The sequence below is a fragment of the Geotrypetes seraphini genome, chromosome 7, assembly GCF_902459505.1.
Source record: "Geotrypetes seraphini chromosome 7, aGeoSer1.1, whole genome shotgun sequence".
Classification (NCBI taxonomy): domain Eukaryota; kingdom Metazoa; phylum Chordata; class Amphibia; order Gymnophiona; family Dermophiidae; genus Geotrypetes; species Geotrypetes seraphini.
Window position 1 is genome coordinate 28895926 of NC_047090.1, and position 15500 is coordinate 28911425.

The 15500-nt window shown below is 48.3% G+C and overlaps 1 protein-coding gene across 5 annotated transcripts in view; it reads left to right on the top strand.

Moving 5' to 3' along the window:
• C7H3orf20 (chromosome 7 C3orf20 homolog) overlaps positions 1-15500 on the top strand; it is a 90421-nt gene that overhangs the window by 29756 nt on the left and 45165 nt on the right. For all 5 annotated transcript variants that reach the window (XR_004540190.1, XR_004540189.1, XM_033953078.1 and 2 more), the window contains 2 exons: positions 4826-4936; positions 11168-11321. Coding sequence is in view for 3 of the 5 variants with exons in the window: in XM_033953078.1 (XP_033808969.1) it covers positions 4826-4936; positions 11168-11321 (265 nt within the window). In the remaining 2 variants the exon portion in view is untranslated. The remainder of the gene's footprint in view (positions 1-4825; positions 4937-11167; positions 11322-15500) is intronic.

The window sequence follows — 15500 nt, forward strand, 5'->3', positions numbered from 1 at the left end:
TCACCAAACTTACATAGAAACATGATGGCAGATAAAGGCCAAATGGCCCATCCAATCTGCCCATCCGCAGTAACCATTATCTCTTGCTCTCTCTGAGAGATCCCACATGCCTATCCCATGCTTTCTTGAATTCAGACACAGTCTCTGTTTCTACCACCTCTTCCGGGAGACTGTTACACGCATCTACCGCCCTTTCTGTAAAAACGTATTTCCTTAGATTACTCCTGAGCCCCACCACCTCTTAACTTCATCCTATGCCCTCTCATTCCAGAGCTTCCTTTTAGAGAATGACACGGTGACAAAATTCATCACCGTTCCCGTCCCCGCGGATAACCGCGGGAAATAAACCCATGTCATTTTCTAGTGTCTATTTCAACCTCAGTCCTTCTACACCAGCAAAGTTTGCGGGTCAGTGGTTGTGGCCATTCATACTCTGATTCTTCCCTCTTTCCTTAAAGAATGACATGAAGATGGTTTCCCGCGGTTATCCGCGGGGACGGGAACGGTGATGAATTTTGTCACCGAGTCATTCTCTACTTCCTTTCAAATGAGACTCGACTCATGCGCATTTACATCACGTAGGTATTTAAATGACTCTATTATATCTCCTCTCTCCCGCCTTTCCTCCAAAGTAGAGAATGACATGGTGGATGTAACCCGCAGCTAGCCACGAGTAACCCTCCAAAACGTTGGAGGGGGGAAAGGTACTCACTGCAGGTACGGGGACAAGGCCATCCACTGCCCCGTGGAGGGGTGAATGGCCTTGTCCCCGCAGTTAAGGGAGGGAACGTGCGCGGTTACTGATCATGCGCGGCCCCCCTCCCTCCTTCCTACTTACCCGAATCTATCTATCTCCCTCCCTCCCTCTTACCTTTGCGGCACATTTTAAGGTTTGAGACTTGTTGAAAGTCACCGGAGCGTACGTGCAGTCGCGTGCGTGCGTGTGTGTGGGCAGAAGCTTCTCTTCTGATGCAACTTCCGGTTGTGTCAGAGGAGAAGCATCCGCCCACACACGCATGCATGTACGCACGCGACTGCACGAACACAAGCTACTCAAACCTTAAAACGTGCCATGAAGGTAAGGGGGAGGGAGGGAGATGCACGGACTGTGCGAGGGGTGCCAAAGGGAAGGGTGGATGCTGTGGGGAAGAGGACAGAGCGGTGAAGGGGACAGTGGGGATGGGGACGGGGTGGTGAAGGGGACGGGTCGGTGAAGGGGATGGCGGTCCGGTGACAGGGTAGTGACTGGGACAGATTTTTTCCCCTGTGTCATTCTCTACTCCAGAGTACAGTGGTACCTTGGATTGCGAGCATAATCCGTTCCAGGAGCATGCTCGCAATCCAAAATGCTCGTTTATCAAAGCGAGTTTCCCCATAGGAAATAATGGAAACTCGCTTTGATAGGTTCCCACCCTCCCCCCCCGAGGCCAGCAGCGCTGCTCCCCCCCCACGAGAACCGGCATTGCTCCCCCGAAGGCCCCCCCGCAAACCGGCACCCTCCCCCCCACGATCCGGCACCCCCCCGCCACGACCTGAGGTCCCCCAACCCACCCGAACCCTCTTCTTACTTTAGTGTAGCCTCTGCACTGGTACCGGCACCAGCATGTCCTGTGCGTTGGTGCCGGTGCCCGAAGATCTGCCTCCTGGGCTGGGCCTTGAGCATGTGCGCATGCTCAAGGCCTGAGAGTTCACGTTCATGCTGGTGCCGGTGCGGAGGCTACACTAAAGTAAGAAGAGGGTTCGGGTGGGATGGGGGACCTCAGGTCGCGGCGGGGGTGGGGTGCCTGATGGCGGCGGGGGGTGCCCGATGGCAGAGGGGGGGGGGGCCGGATCACGGGGGGAGGGTGCCTGTTCGCAGGGGGGGCGCTCGCAAATCGAGGCGCGCTCGGTTTCAGAGGCGCCAATTTTGCGAATGTTTTGCTCGTCTTGCAAAACACTCGCAAACCAGTGCATTCGTAAACCGAGGTACCACTGTATACAGATTGAGATCTTTAATTCTGTCCCCATAGTAACATAGTAAATTACAGCAGCTAAACACCTGAATGGTCCATCCAGTCTGCCCAATAGTCACACTCATACAGTATATTCATGGTTAAATTGTCTTTTCTTTAATATTTCTTGGAATAAACCATAGAAGTCTGCCCAATACTGTCTTTAGATTCCCACTGCTAGAGCTGCCTTTGAAGCCCATTCCAGACCATCCTAACAATCACATCACTGGAGCTTCTATCAAAGCCCTCCCCAGCTCATCCTAAACCAAATCACCATATATGGGACACAGACCATGCAGGATTGACCAGTACTGGTTTTAGTTTGTTTTATACCATTCACTTTTGAATTAGAGATTCTCTGTGTTCATCCCATGCTTTTTTAAAAAAAAAATTCTGTCACCGTTTTCATCTCCACCACCTCCCTCAGGAGGGCATTCCAGGTACCCCTATTCTCGCCATAAAAAAATAATTTCCTATCATCACTCCTAAGTATGCCACCCCTCAATCTCAATTCATGCCCTCTGGTTTGCAGCTTGGAAAAGAGACGGCTGAGGGGGAGATATGATTGGAGTCTACAAAATCTTGAGTGGAGTAGAACGGGTACAAGTGGATCGATTTTTCACTCCGTCAAAAATTACAAAGACTAGGGGACACTCGATGAAGTTACAAGGAAATACTTTTAAAGCCGGTAGGAGGAAATATTTTTTCACTCAGAGAATAGTTAAGCTCTGGAACGTATTACCAGAAGTTTTGGTAAGAGTGGATAGCGTAGCTGGTTTTAAGAAAGGTTTGGACAAATTCCTGGAGGAAAAGTCCATAGTCTGTTATTAAGACATTGGGGAAGCCTCTGCTTGCCCTGGATTGGTAGCATGGAATGTTGCTACTCCTTGGGTTATGACTAGGTACTAGTTACCTGGATTGGCCACCGTGAGAACGGGCTACTAGGCTTGATGGACCATTGGTCCAACCTAGTATGGCTATTCTTATGTTCTTACCATTTCCCTTTCTCTGGAAAAAAAATTATTTCTATATCAATACCTTTCAAGTATTTAAAGTCTGGATCGTATCTCCCCTGTTCCTTTTCTCCTTTAGAATATACATATTCAGGTCTTCCAATCTCTTCTTGTATGGGCACTGCTCTTTGACCTAAGGGCCGCCGCGGGAGCGGACTGTTGGTGCACGATGGACCACTGGTCTGACCCAGCAGCGGCAATTCTTATGTCTTTTGGCGCAAGGAAATAGAACAAGGCCCATAACATTTTTGTCGCTTTCTCTGGACCACGTCAAGTTTTTATACCTTGTTAGCCAGTTACAGCTTCCAAAACTGAACACAGTACTCCAGGTGGGGCCTCACCAATGACCTGTACAAGGGCATCAATACCTCCTTTCTTCTTGTGGTTATACACTTCTCCCTCCGTTTTTGCTCTGATAGGGGATTAACAGAACCGCAAATAACTTGTTTATATGTTATTTGTTGTTTTCTATTAAAAACCATCGTGAATATGGTGAAACCGCGAATAACACGGTGGGAGACCTGGTCTGTTCCTGAAGGAGAGGCAAAACATGGTGAACAAAGTGCTGGGAATCGGCGATTTCTCTATGCAAGCTGATGTAATTTTGGGGGGGGAGGAGTCAGCAAGCTAAAAACCGTGAATAATCGAAACCGCGAATACAGAGGTAGAAGTGTACCTCTTTCTATACAGCCCAGCATCCTTCTGTCTACAGCAGTATATCGCAAAATGTGTGCTCCTGAGATTTCTGGTGTGCCGTGACACACTGGCGAGGAGGAGAGTCATCCATGCCGGCTGCCTGCCCACAGGACGTGCTTCTCGTGGTGAGAGGCACGTCCTGTAGGAATTCAGCTTGCGTGGACGACTCACCTCCTGGCCTGCATCTCTCCTCTTCTCCCTGCACCTCCTGGATCCCTGTAAGGGCGGGGTCACGGCAATATGGGTCATGCGTGATGTCATCGCATCAACTTCCGGGTGCCTTCCGGCTGGGGCACTGCATTTAGTGTGTCGCCGGCCGGAGAGGTGTGCAGGACACTGGGCTACAGCCATGACTTTGTCACACCGTTTCGTTGCCTTCAGATCCTCGGACACTATCACTCCAAGGTCCCTCTCGCCTCTCAGCACCTACGGTTCCCTCGGATTTCTATTTCCCCAGTGCATCACTCTGCACTTTTTTTTTACATTGAATTTTAGTTGCCAAACATTAGACTGTTCTTCTAACTTTTGCAGATTCTTTTTCATGTTTTCCGCTCCCTTCAGACTCTGTTACAAATCTTGATATCATCTGCAAAAAGGCAAACCTTACCTTCTAACCCTTCAGCAATGTTGCTCACAAATATATTGAACAGAATCAGCCCCCACTACTCACCTTTCATTCTTTCGAGCGAATTCCATTAACCACCACCCGCTGGAGTCTGCACATCAACCAGTTTCTAATCCAGTTCACCACTTTGGGTCCTAACATCAGCCAGTCAAGTCTGTTCAGGAGCCTCCTATGAGAAACTGGCCCAGGCCTTATAATTCTGCACCCAGAGAATCTCGGGCAGTGGGATTCTTTCTTAGCAAGGGGTCTGACAATGTTGCAGCCCAGTTCCTAAAGAGAAGGTTGTTTCTCTAAGTTTAAAAATATACATTATATAACCTAAACCTAATAGAAGTCTTCAGTGCGCTCAAAGGTCCTCGAGGTTTCTAATGATTATATTATAAATCATTTGGGTTTGGGATGGGAAAAGTTCAAGGGTCAGTCCAAAGGCTAGCAATGCCAGCAGGAGAGTTAGATTTGATTACCTACCTCAATTTCGGCTTCTTATTTAATTTTGGCAGGACCTGCTACTCACCAAAGAAAAGTTTTCATCCAAGGCAGCTAAGCAACTAGCCAAAGGGAACAGAAAAAAACCGAAAGAGAAGGAAGCAAAAAAACCAGTTAAGAAAGAGGTAAGTAGTAAGCATTTGAATTTCTGAAATTGGAATGCACTGACCAGTGGAGTAAAGAGGACTCTCCTTAGGGTCACCAGATTTTACTATTGGACCTGTGGCTCTGCCTCAAGCCCACCCAGCCCCGCCCCTTCAACCTGTTCTCATGCTCAGAGCCGCGTCAGGAGGGCATTTGCACCTGCGCAGGTGTGATGCGATGACATCACATGCATGCGCGCATGTGATGTCACCGTGTTGCATCCGTGCAAGTGCAGCTGAAAGCTTTTCAAAACCCGGACAAAGTGCCAGGTTTTGAAAAGCCGTCCAGACGCTAGGACATGTCATGCCAGCCGATAAAAGATTACATTCCAGACATGTAATTATTCAGTAATTCCCACTTGCAACATTTATCCTTGTTCATCTCTCTCTTTTCCTCTGCTTACTTTGTCATATCTACAAACAGACAAACTAAATTTCACCATTGAGGTCCAGTGAGTGAAAAGATATCCTTACAGTTACCAATAATTGATAAGCATTATGAATAGTAGAAAATCCAAATGTAGAGCAGATCCCTTTGGCAATGAGCCTTCCAGACCCATAGATTTCCAAATCAAAATCTTATAGCTGTTTGACTCTGCCCCGCCCCATACTTCAGCCCCAAACATTTGTAGAACGGGGCAAGCAAAGTGGTGTGCAGTCATGGCCTTCAGGGGAATCACCCCACCCCCTAAAGACTCTGAGGGCACTACTCTGAATTTTATTGGTTGAGCAGGCAACAGGCAGATGCTGCTCAGCCAATTGGATTCAGATCAATACATCGGGGTCTTCAGGGGGTTCGGAGAATCTCCAGCCCAAGAGCCCTCCTTTTTTGGGGGGGTTTACTATTTGTTTGATGTAGTTTGACTATTCAAGTTACTCAACAAATCAAACAAAAAGTAAACAAAAAAATGAAAAAGGGCTGTAGAGCTGGAGATTCACAGAATCCCCCTGAAAGCCTTCACTGCACGCCACTGGGCAAGCATATACAGTATCGCATGTTCAAATGTTCCAATTGCTACTTTACACATCCATCAACTGTTATCAGTCACATCCTTGAACTTGGAGAGCTTATGAGGTGTCCAGTGGGATGTATATAGTAACTAATAACCAACCTGTCTGATAAATGCCAAAAGGAACACAGTTTTTTAAGCCTAGCCAGATCTTCCTCCATTTTACACGTCCAGTTTCAGCATCTCTCCAGACTAGTGCTGCCCGATTCATGATTCGAATCGGTTCATCGATTCAAATCAGGTGAATCGATTCGAATCGGTTCGTTTTTGTTAAAAACTGGACTTACCGATTCAGCTGCAAGATGAGTTCAGGATATTTCACGCCACCGGCCGCCGGACTCTACCCATCTAACGTAACTTCCGGTTTTGCGAAACTGGAAGTTACATTGGAAGAAATGAAAAGAGTGGGAGAGTCAATCGGCGAGCGAGCGGACCTCGTGCAGCAGACCTCAGCAGCAGCAAATACTATTTTTGGCAGTGGCGTACCAAGGGGGGGTGGGGGGAGGGCGGTCCGCCCCGGGTGCCAGCCCTGAGGGAGTGTTCCCGGCCTTGCCACTCAGTCCCCCTCCACGCCCGAAGGACATCTTGCCCCACTGACCTTCCAGCACACCTATGAAGCAGCCCGCAGCAGGATCGCAACGTCAGCAATCCCTGAGCTGCTTGGGCGCTGCTTCCTGCGCCGTGGTCCCGTCCCTCCTCTGACGTCAGAGGAGGAGGCGGGACCGCGGCGCAGGAACCAGCTCCTAAGCAGCGCAGGGATAGCTGACGTCGCGATCCTGCTGCGGCTGCTTCAAAGGTAGTGCGGGGAGGCCAGGGGGCGAACGGTCCTTCGGAGTGGGTCGGGGCATCAGGCCTTCAGGGTGGGGCGGGCGGGCAGGCAGGCAGGCAGGCTTTCAAGGGGGAGGGGGGTGACAGGCAGGCAGGCCTTCAAGGGGAGGTGCAGGCCTTCGGGGGGGGTGCAGACCTTCAAGGGGGGGGGACAGGCCTTCAAGGGGGGGGCAGGCCTTCAAGGGGGGGACAGGCAGGCAGGCCTTCAAGGGGGGACAGGCCTACAAGGGGTGGGGACAGGCCTACAAGGGGGTGGGACAGGCCTTCAAGGGGGGGACAGGCCTTCAGGGGGGGTGCAGGCCTTCGGGGGGGGTGCCGACCTTCAAGGGGGTGCAGGCCTTCAAGGGGGGACAGGCCTTCAAGGGGGGGACAGGCAGGCAGGCCTTCAAGTGGGGGGACAGGCCTTCAGGGGGGGTGCAGGCCTTCGGGGGGGGTGCCGACCTTCAAGGGGGTGCAGGCCTTCAAGGGGGGACAGGCCTTCAAGGGGGGGACAGGCAGGCAGGCCTACAAGGGGGTGGGACAGGCCTTCAAGGGGGGGACAGGCCTTCAGGGGGGGTGCAGGCCTTCGGGGGGGGGTGCCGACCTTCAAGGGGGTACAGGCCTTCAAGGGGGGACAGGCCTTCAAGGGGGGGACAGGCAGGCAGGCCTTCAAGTGGGGGGACAGGCCTTCGGGGGGGTGCAGACCTTCAAGGGGGTGCAGGCCTTCAAGGGGGGGACAGGCCTACAAGGGGGTGGGACAGGCCTTCAAGGGGGGGACAGGCCTTCAGAGGGGTGCAGGCCTTTGGGGGGGTGCCAACCTTCAAGGGGGTGCAGGCCTTCAAGGGGGGACAGGCAGGCAGGCCTTCAAGGGGGTGCAGGCCTTCAAGGGGGGGACAGGCCTTCAAGGGGGGACAGGCAGGCAGGCCTTCAAGGGGGGGTCAGGCCTTCAAGGGGGGGACAGGCCTTCGGGGGGTGCAGGCCTTCGGGGGGGTGCAGACCTTCAAGGGAGGGACAGGCCTTCAAGGGGGGGGACAGGCCTACAAGGGGGTGGGACAGGCTTTCAAGGGGGGACAGGCAGACCTTTAAGGGGGGACAGGCCTTTGGGGGGGACCCTGGTTTAGAAGTACACAGAGGGAAGGGGGTGTTCAAAGAGACGTGCATATGCCAAACTTTTTTGGGGGGGGAAGAAATAATGGGTCTGAAAATAGAGGAGAGGGAGAGAGATGATGGACCATGGGATTTAGGGAGGGAAGGAACAGAAAGGGAGAGAAATTGGACACAAGGGATGGTGTGGAGGAGGGATAGAGATACTGGATAGAAGGGTAATTGGGAAAAGAAAGGGAGAGATGGTGGACTCTGGGGTGGTGGGGAAAGAGGGAGAGATGCCGGATGAAAGGGTAGTTAAGAAAAGGTGGATCTGTGGAGGGAGATGAAAAAAAGGAAAGATACCAGACTTCCTGGGGAGGGAAGGGAAATGGAAAGGGAGGACAGAGTTGGCAGATGGATGGTTAGCATGCAGAAAGAAGAAAGAAGGAGACCCTGGCAAGCAAGTTATCGGAAGAAAACCAGAGCCTTGGACCAACAAGATTTGAAATATAACCAGACAACAAAAGGTAGAAAAATTAATTTTATTTTCTGTTTTGTGATTATAATATGTCAGATTTGAAATGTGTATCCTGCCAGAGCTGGTGTTGGACTGCAAACGTGAGCTAGGATTTAACAGAGAGAGGAAAAGTCCTTTTTGTTTCTTTATTTTATTTACACCGTAGCGCCAGTGTGGTTAGGAGAAGCCAAAGGGCGTGAAAAAGCTATAAAACCCACCAGGAGTTTTGAAAAAAAATCACCCAACTGGGCAGGAAAATCGAATTGAAAAACCAATTCAATAGGCTGAATCGAATCGAAATTTTTTTTTCCTGAATCTGGCAGCATTAGTTTGCGCTACTGTCTTAGACTTTAGGACCTGGGATTGGGGAGAGATGGCATCCTCAGTACTTTATAATGCAAGTGAAACGAGGATTTGGTCAGACTTTTGAAGGGTCTGCAGAAAAAAAATATTGTATAGGCCGGGGACATGAGACAGCAGGAAATGGGAACTTTTCTTCCTTCTATTTTTGTGAATGGAAAGGCTGAGGATGTCAGAGAGTTCAGTTAAAATATGTGCTTTATAAGAAAATATAATAATGTGTTTTATAAAGTTTATAGCATAGCTGGCCTACCCAGTGAGGTGTTCCTAGTGGTGGTGGTGGCAGCGTGTCAATGTGTTGAGAGGAAGAGGTGGTCTGGGAAATTCTGCTGAGCAAACTCCGGGCCCATTTCCACCCCCCAGTTAGTCCACTCCACTCAACTGGTTCACACACTGAATGGGTCTTTGGGTGTTGTTTTGGAATCTCTTCCAGTGGTTTATCAGTGTCTCCTTCTGATCCAAGGAAGGAAACTTTGTTATCCTTAGCATTGACCTACAGAATATGTTTGTACAGCACTGCTTGTGTGGCATTAGGCTATGTAGTGATCGAAAGAAATAAACAGACCTTTGCACATTTTTGCACTATATGGTGGGTGTATGAGGAGATTCACATTTCCTGCACAGCTAAGTCCATGTGAAGTTACCTTGTGCTGTATTTGACATCTAGCAAGGTCTCTGTTTGAAAGGAAAGATCTAAACTTAAAAATGAAGTGGCCAGAAGTTATGGTAAAAGCAGATAGTGTAGCTGGTTTTAAGAAAGATTTGGACAAATTTCTGGAGGAAAAGTCCATAATCTGTTATTAAGACATAGGGGAAGTGTCTGCTTGCCCTGGATCAGTAGCATGGAATGTTGCTACTCTTTGGGTTTTGACCAGGTATTAGTGTCCTGGATTGGCTACCATGAGAATGGGCTACTGAGCATGATGGACCATTGGTCTGACCCAGTTAGGCTATTCTTATGTTATGTTCTCATCTGTAGGGGCCTTTGTTTTCACTTTTTATTTTAATGTATTTTTTTTCTGGGAACTTATCAATGTTTTTTTTATAATGGAAGAGAATTAATGTGTGTGGGATGAGGGGGTAACTAATTTCTTCAGCTAAATAATTAAATCCACCTCAAACAGACATAGGAGAACTCACGCACCATTCACACACCCTCCAACCAAAAACGTCGAAAGAAAAAAACTGTTCGACAACCTCCTAGCCATTCGAGCTGCAACACTTGACCCCCAACTCTACAACCAATTGACATCGACCATAGACTGCTAAACCTTAAAAAAAAATAAAAACCTTTCTATTCAAAAAACACATAAAACCGAACTAACACAATCAGAACTGTCCCAAACATCACCTGCAACTACTCCATATTTACTTCTGATGTCATGACAATTCAGACATAATTTATGTTATGTTCTGTTTGGAATATAAGAAAATTTTCACTGACTGTTCTATTCTGACCATTTATTACGTTTCATGGTCATTACAAAAAATATTTTTTTCCATGGGGGGGGGGTGTCAAAAAATGATGGGCCCTGGGTGCCACATACCCTAGGTACGCCACTGATTTTTGGCTGGCTCTTTCCCCGCATTTCTTCTCTCTTCCCCGTGATTTAATATCCAGTCCAGTAAGTAAATGAATCGGAATGGGGGCTGGCGAGTCTTGGGGCCTGGGGATGGAAGCTGAAATCAGCAGGGGGGCTGGGGATAGAAGCTGAAATCGGCAGGGGGGGCTGGTGAGTCTTGGGGGCTGGGGATGGAAACTGGGAATCGGCAGGGGGGCTGGTGAGTCTGGGGGGCTGGGGATGGAAGCTGAGAATCATTTCTGTAGGCTATCAGAAATTTGCTTAATTATGTACTCACACAGAAAAGCAGTAAAAGTCAATAGGTTCTCGGAGTGGGAACAACCTGTTTGATCTTGCACTCGTGTGATTGACCAATTGTATATCACTGTTTAATTTATCATATGGATTAATTTGAGCACACGTGAGGTGTCCTATGATGGTGTGCACTGCAGGCAGAGGGTGATTAACCTGTGCCTTATTGTGTAAAGTGCTGGAGAATTCTCTCCCCTCGCTTACCTCTCACACTGAGGACACCCTGCTTCAGTATAATCATTTATATGATTATCTTATAAACATTATTACGTGGTCTTTTCCTCAAGTGATGAGACATCAGGTTGTTCCCACTCGGAGAACCTATTGACTTTTACAGTGAGGGTGAATCGAATCAAATCGAATCAAAATATTTTTCTCTGAATCGGGCAGCACTACTCCAGACTGCGCATCCCAGAAGTCTGAGCTTGGATTAACTTATAACATTTCAAACCTGCATGCAGCTCTGAGCCCAGTTTCTCAGGTATTGTCGGGAGGGACCAGTCCATCTCTAAGCCCCATTTTTAATTATTATCTTTTCTGTCTGTCTTATATTCGACAGTTGGTTCTGTCCGAGCTGGTGAAGACACTCGAAATACCTGAGGTGGACTTAGGCCCTGCAAATGATTTCAGTGCTATCACAGAACTGAGAAAGCTGCAGAGAAAGGTCAAGAACATTCTAGATGATTGGATGGAGCACTACCGGATAGCTGCCGGTTAGTTCTACCACACTGTGCTTTTTTTTATCCGGTTAGGGTAGGGGTAGGCAATTCCGGCCCTCAAGAGCCACAGGTAGGTCAGGTCTTCAAGATATCCACAATAAATATGCATGAGTTGCTTCTCAAGGGAGGCAGTACATGTAAATCCATCTCATACATATTCATTGATATCCTGCCTGTGGCTCTCGAGGACCGGAATTGCCTACCCTTGGGTTAGGGTTTTCAACTTGTTACAGTTTTGCCTGACAGGGTTGATCCAGTCCTGGGTTTGCCCCTTTTCTTGCAGTGGCTTGTAGTTTTGAGTTCCCAAAGAAAAGCAAGACTACACGTCCCTGCATGCAATAGGGTAAACCATGGACTGGATTAACCCCGCTAGGCAAACACAGAGCCTGTTCACCATGCTATCCTGTATAGGAAATGGAGTCTGTAGCGCAGTTGGGGGTGAGTTATGTGGTCTTCTGTCTTCCGAGTTTGACTCTAGGTGTCCCACAACAATTTACTTTGTCCTTGGATGATTTTTTTTTTTTTTTTTTTTTTAGCAATATCCACATAACTGATGGGTGACTGCATTGAAGATGAATCACAGTCACAGTCACACTCTACTGTTCTATACAGTGGCGTACTAAGGGCAGGGTTGCCAGATTTTATGATTGTAAAATCCGGACACTCTAGACCTGCTCCCAGGCCCGCCCATTTCTGCTCTCAGGCCCGCCCTAGCTCTGCACCCACTGCCTCATGCCCGACACAATGTGGAGGAAAGCTTTTCAAAACCTAGACAAATTGCTGGGTTTTGAAAAGCCTTATGGATCCTCGGACATGTCCTCAAAAGGAGGACATGCTCGGGGAAATCCGGACGTCTTATAACCTTAAGTAAGGGGGCATGGGGAGCAGATTGCCCCAGGTGCCATCTTGGTGGGGGTGCCAGCAACTCTCCTCCTCTCTGCCTCCACCCCCCCACCCCCGTAACTCTAGCTCTTCACCGGCGCAAGCAGCATCTCCAATCTGCTGTTCACGTCGGCCTTGGCTCTTCCTCTGATGTTACTTCCTGGACCAGGAATTAACATCAGAGGGAGAGACAAGGCTGGTATGAGCAAAATATTAGAGATGTTGCTCACCCCATGGAAGTTAAAGAGGTTTGGGGGGAAGGGAAGGGGCATGCACACGCATGGAAGGGGGACTGAAGAAGGAGCGGGGGGGTGTGGAGAAAAGGGTGGAGTGGTGCCCCCATCACGGGCACCTCCTACTGTTCTACAGTCATTTTTTAATGCTTAGATCAGGGCTTCTCAACCCATTCCTCAAGGCACACCTAGCCAGCCTGGTTTTCGGACTATCCACAATGAAATGCAAGAGATAGATTTGCATACAATGGAGGAGGCAGTGCACTCAAATTAATTTTATATATATTCATTGTGTATACGTATCCTGAAAATCTGACTGGCTGCCTGTGTCCCAGGGACTGGGGTTGAGAAGCACTGGCTTAGGGCACCTGTTCTTTCAGCTCAGTGTTAATTAAGGTCCCTTTTTTGGGTTGAGAAATGTTATTGTTTTAGAATTTTGTTTCTTTCCACTAAAAGGTGCCCAAGATGAGGGAGGTGCAAGGTTGCAGGTGAATAGTGGTCAGTTTTTCTGCATTTCCTGTGGGAAAAGACAAAACGGAATGGAGTGAAATTGTTGCGAGGAAGATGAGAAAAGTTAATTGGGGAGATAGTGATATTTCCTTTACTCCTGGGAGAATTCCGCACAGTGTAGAATTTCTGCAGAATTTCCCTTGAGCACAGAATTCTGCACCAGGACTATGGAGCTGCAGCAGTGGCTGCGGCTTGCACGGTTGGTTCCACGCTCTTCCCAAAGCAGATAAGAGAGAGGGTGCATGTCTGGTCATAACACCCTCCTCGGCCACTCTTCCTCCCCACCTGTGCCTGCTTGCTGATTTGAGCCATGCAGAGACAGTACAGCCATGGTTAGGGTTACCATATTTGGAGCCTCACAAACCCAGACGCTTGGCCCCGCCCTGTGATGATATGGGCTCATACACTAATACTGCATATACAAAAATCAGCCATTTTACCCCTGTGGTAAAAATGGCCTTAGTGGACAGGAATGACATGTATAAGGATGCACTAAGGCAACTTTTTAACCACAGTTTGGTTATAGTGCCCCACAGAAAGCTGGGAAGGGTGGAATTTGGAGAGTGACACTGATGGAGAGAGTTTCAGACCTGGGGGTAGAGAGAAACCTAGGGTTACCAGATTTCCTCTTAAAAAAAGAGGACATTTGGCCCCGCCCCATTCCACCCTCAACCCCGTCCTGTTCCACCCCCCAGCCCTGCCCCAATACAAATTTCCAGTCTCCTTCTCGAGCTCGGGGGCCACGAGTGGAGGGCCTCTGCACATTTATGGACGTTGACACGATGTCTTTTGCACGTTCATATGACATGAATGTGTCAACGTCTGAACATGAGCAGAGGACCTCTAGACACGGCCTTGAGCTTGGGGACTTCCAAAACCCGGATCAACTGCCAGATTTTGGAAATCCCTCCAGGTACTTGGACAGTCCTCTAAAAAAAGGACATATCTGTGTTTTCCCGGACATCTGATAACCTTAGAGAAACCAGCTCTTTTGATGGAAAATTCTGCACAAAAAGTCCGTAGAATTTAAAATATGATGCACATAATTTTTTTTTATTTTTTTTTAGGGGGGGGGGCAGAATTCCCTCAGGAGTAAGTCACTGAAGTTTTTAAAGAGCAGGTTAGAGAAATGTCTGTCTTAAACAAAGTAGGAAAATCTTGCATTTAGTTGGAGAGATGAGCTAGACCCCCTGAGGGCTCTCCCAGCTCTCTTTGTATGAGTCAGTGAATAACAGGTTCACAAGTGCTGTGGGGAGATTTAAAATTTTGCAGTGGTTGGGAACATAAACAGAAGGAGGAAACTCCGTGGGCTTCTAGACAAAGATCTTTTATATTAGCCAGCGTGAAAGAGGAGAGAGCGAGGTCTGCTGAGCAAAGATTTAGGAAAGGATGCACAAAGCTCTGGCAACCTGAAAGAAAACGCCGGGTTAGCAGTGATTTTCTATTTCTGCATTGCTGGATAGAACTACAATATGCCTGCTCTGCTAAGGAGAAAGCAAGATGAAACAAGTAGGGCTTGGGTAACGTCTTAAATTTGACATAAATCATGAGGAAGGGAGTTCCACGGTACCAGAACAAGAGAAAAATGCTGAATTATGGTATGCCAGTGGCAAAAACATTAGCAATAACTTGGCAGAAGAATGGAGATGTCGGGATGGCCTAAAAGGCACCAACAGGGACGATAAAGCAGGTGGAACATCCTTTTTGCAGAGCTCAGTGGGCCGCAAACAGTAAATGGTGCTGGAAAATCAGCCCTCGACACCATTTCATAAAGAGCACACTAGGCTTGAGCACTTGGCATGAATTCCCCTGCCTAACTTACACCAACGGAAATGTGGTGTAAATCTTGCTTGCAAGTTGGGCATGCATTCCCCAAATTTTGCAACACTGTCTATACTGCTACTACTATTAATTATTTCTGTAGCGCTGCCAGACACACGCAGCGCTGTACAGAATCACAAAGGAGACAGTCCCTCCTTGAAGGAGCTTACAATCTAAACAGACAAGACAGACAAACAGAATGCCATGGATAAGAACTAGAGAATGACACGGTGACAAAATTCATCACCGTTCCCGTCCCCGCGGATAACCGCGGGAAATAATCCCATGTCATTTTCTAGTGTCTATTTCAGCCTCAGTCCTTCTACACCAGCATTCTTCAATGCAAAGCTTGAGGGTCAGTGGTTGTGGCCATTCATACTCTGATTCTTATGTGAGCCAAGGATAATGAAGCCATTGTGACATCACTGATGTGATTGGCTCTTAAGCACTGGTGGAATGAGGCATTATGACATCACAATATCTGCTCTGGATACCAGAGACTGTCATTCTGTAGTGTCTGTTTCAACCTCAGTCCTTCTACACCAGCATTCTTCAAAGCAAAGCTTGAGGGTCAGTGGTTGTGGCCATTCATACTCTGATTCTTATGTGAGCCAAGGATAATGAAGCCATTGTGACATCACTGATGTGATTGGCTCTTAGGCACTGGTGGAATGAGGCATTATGACATCACAATATCTGCTCTGGATACCAGAGACTGTCATTCTGT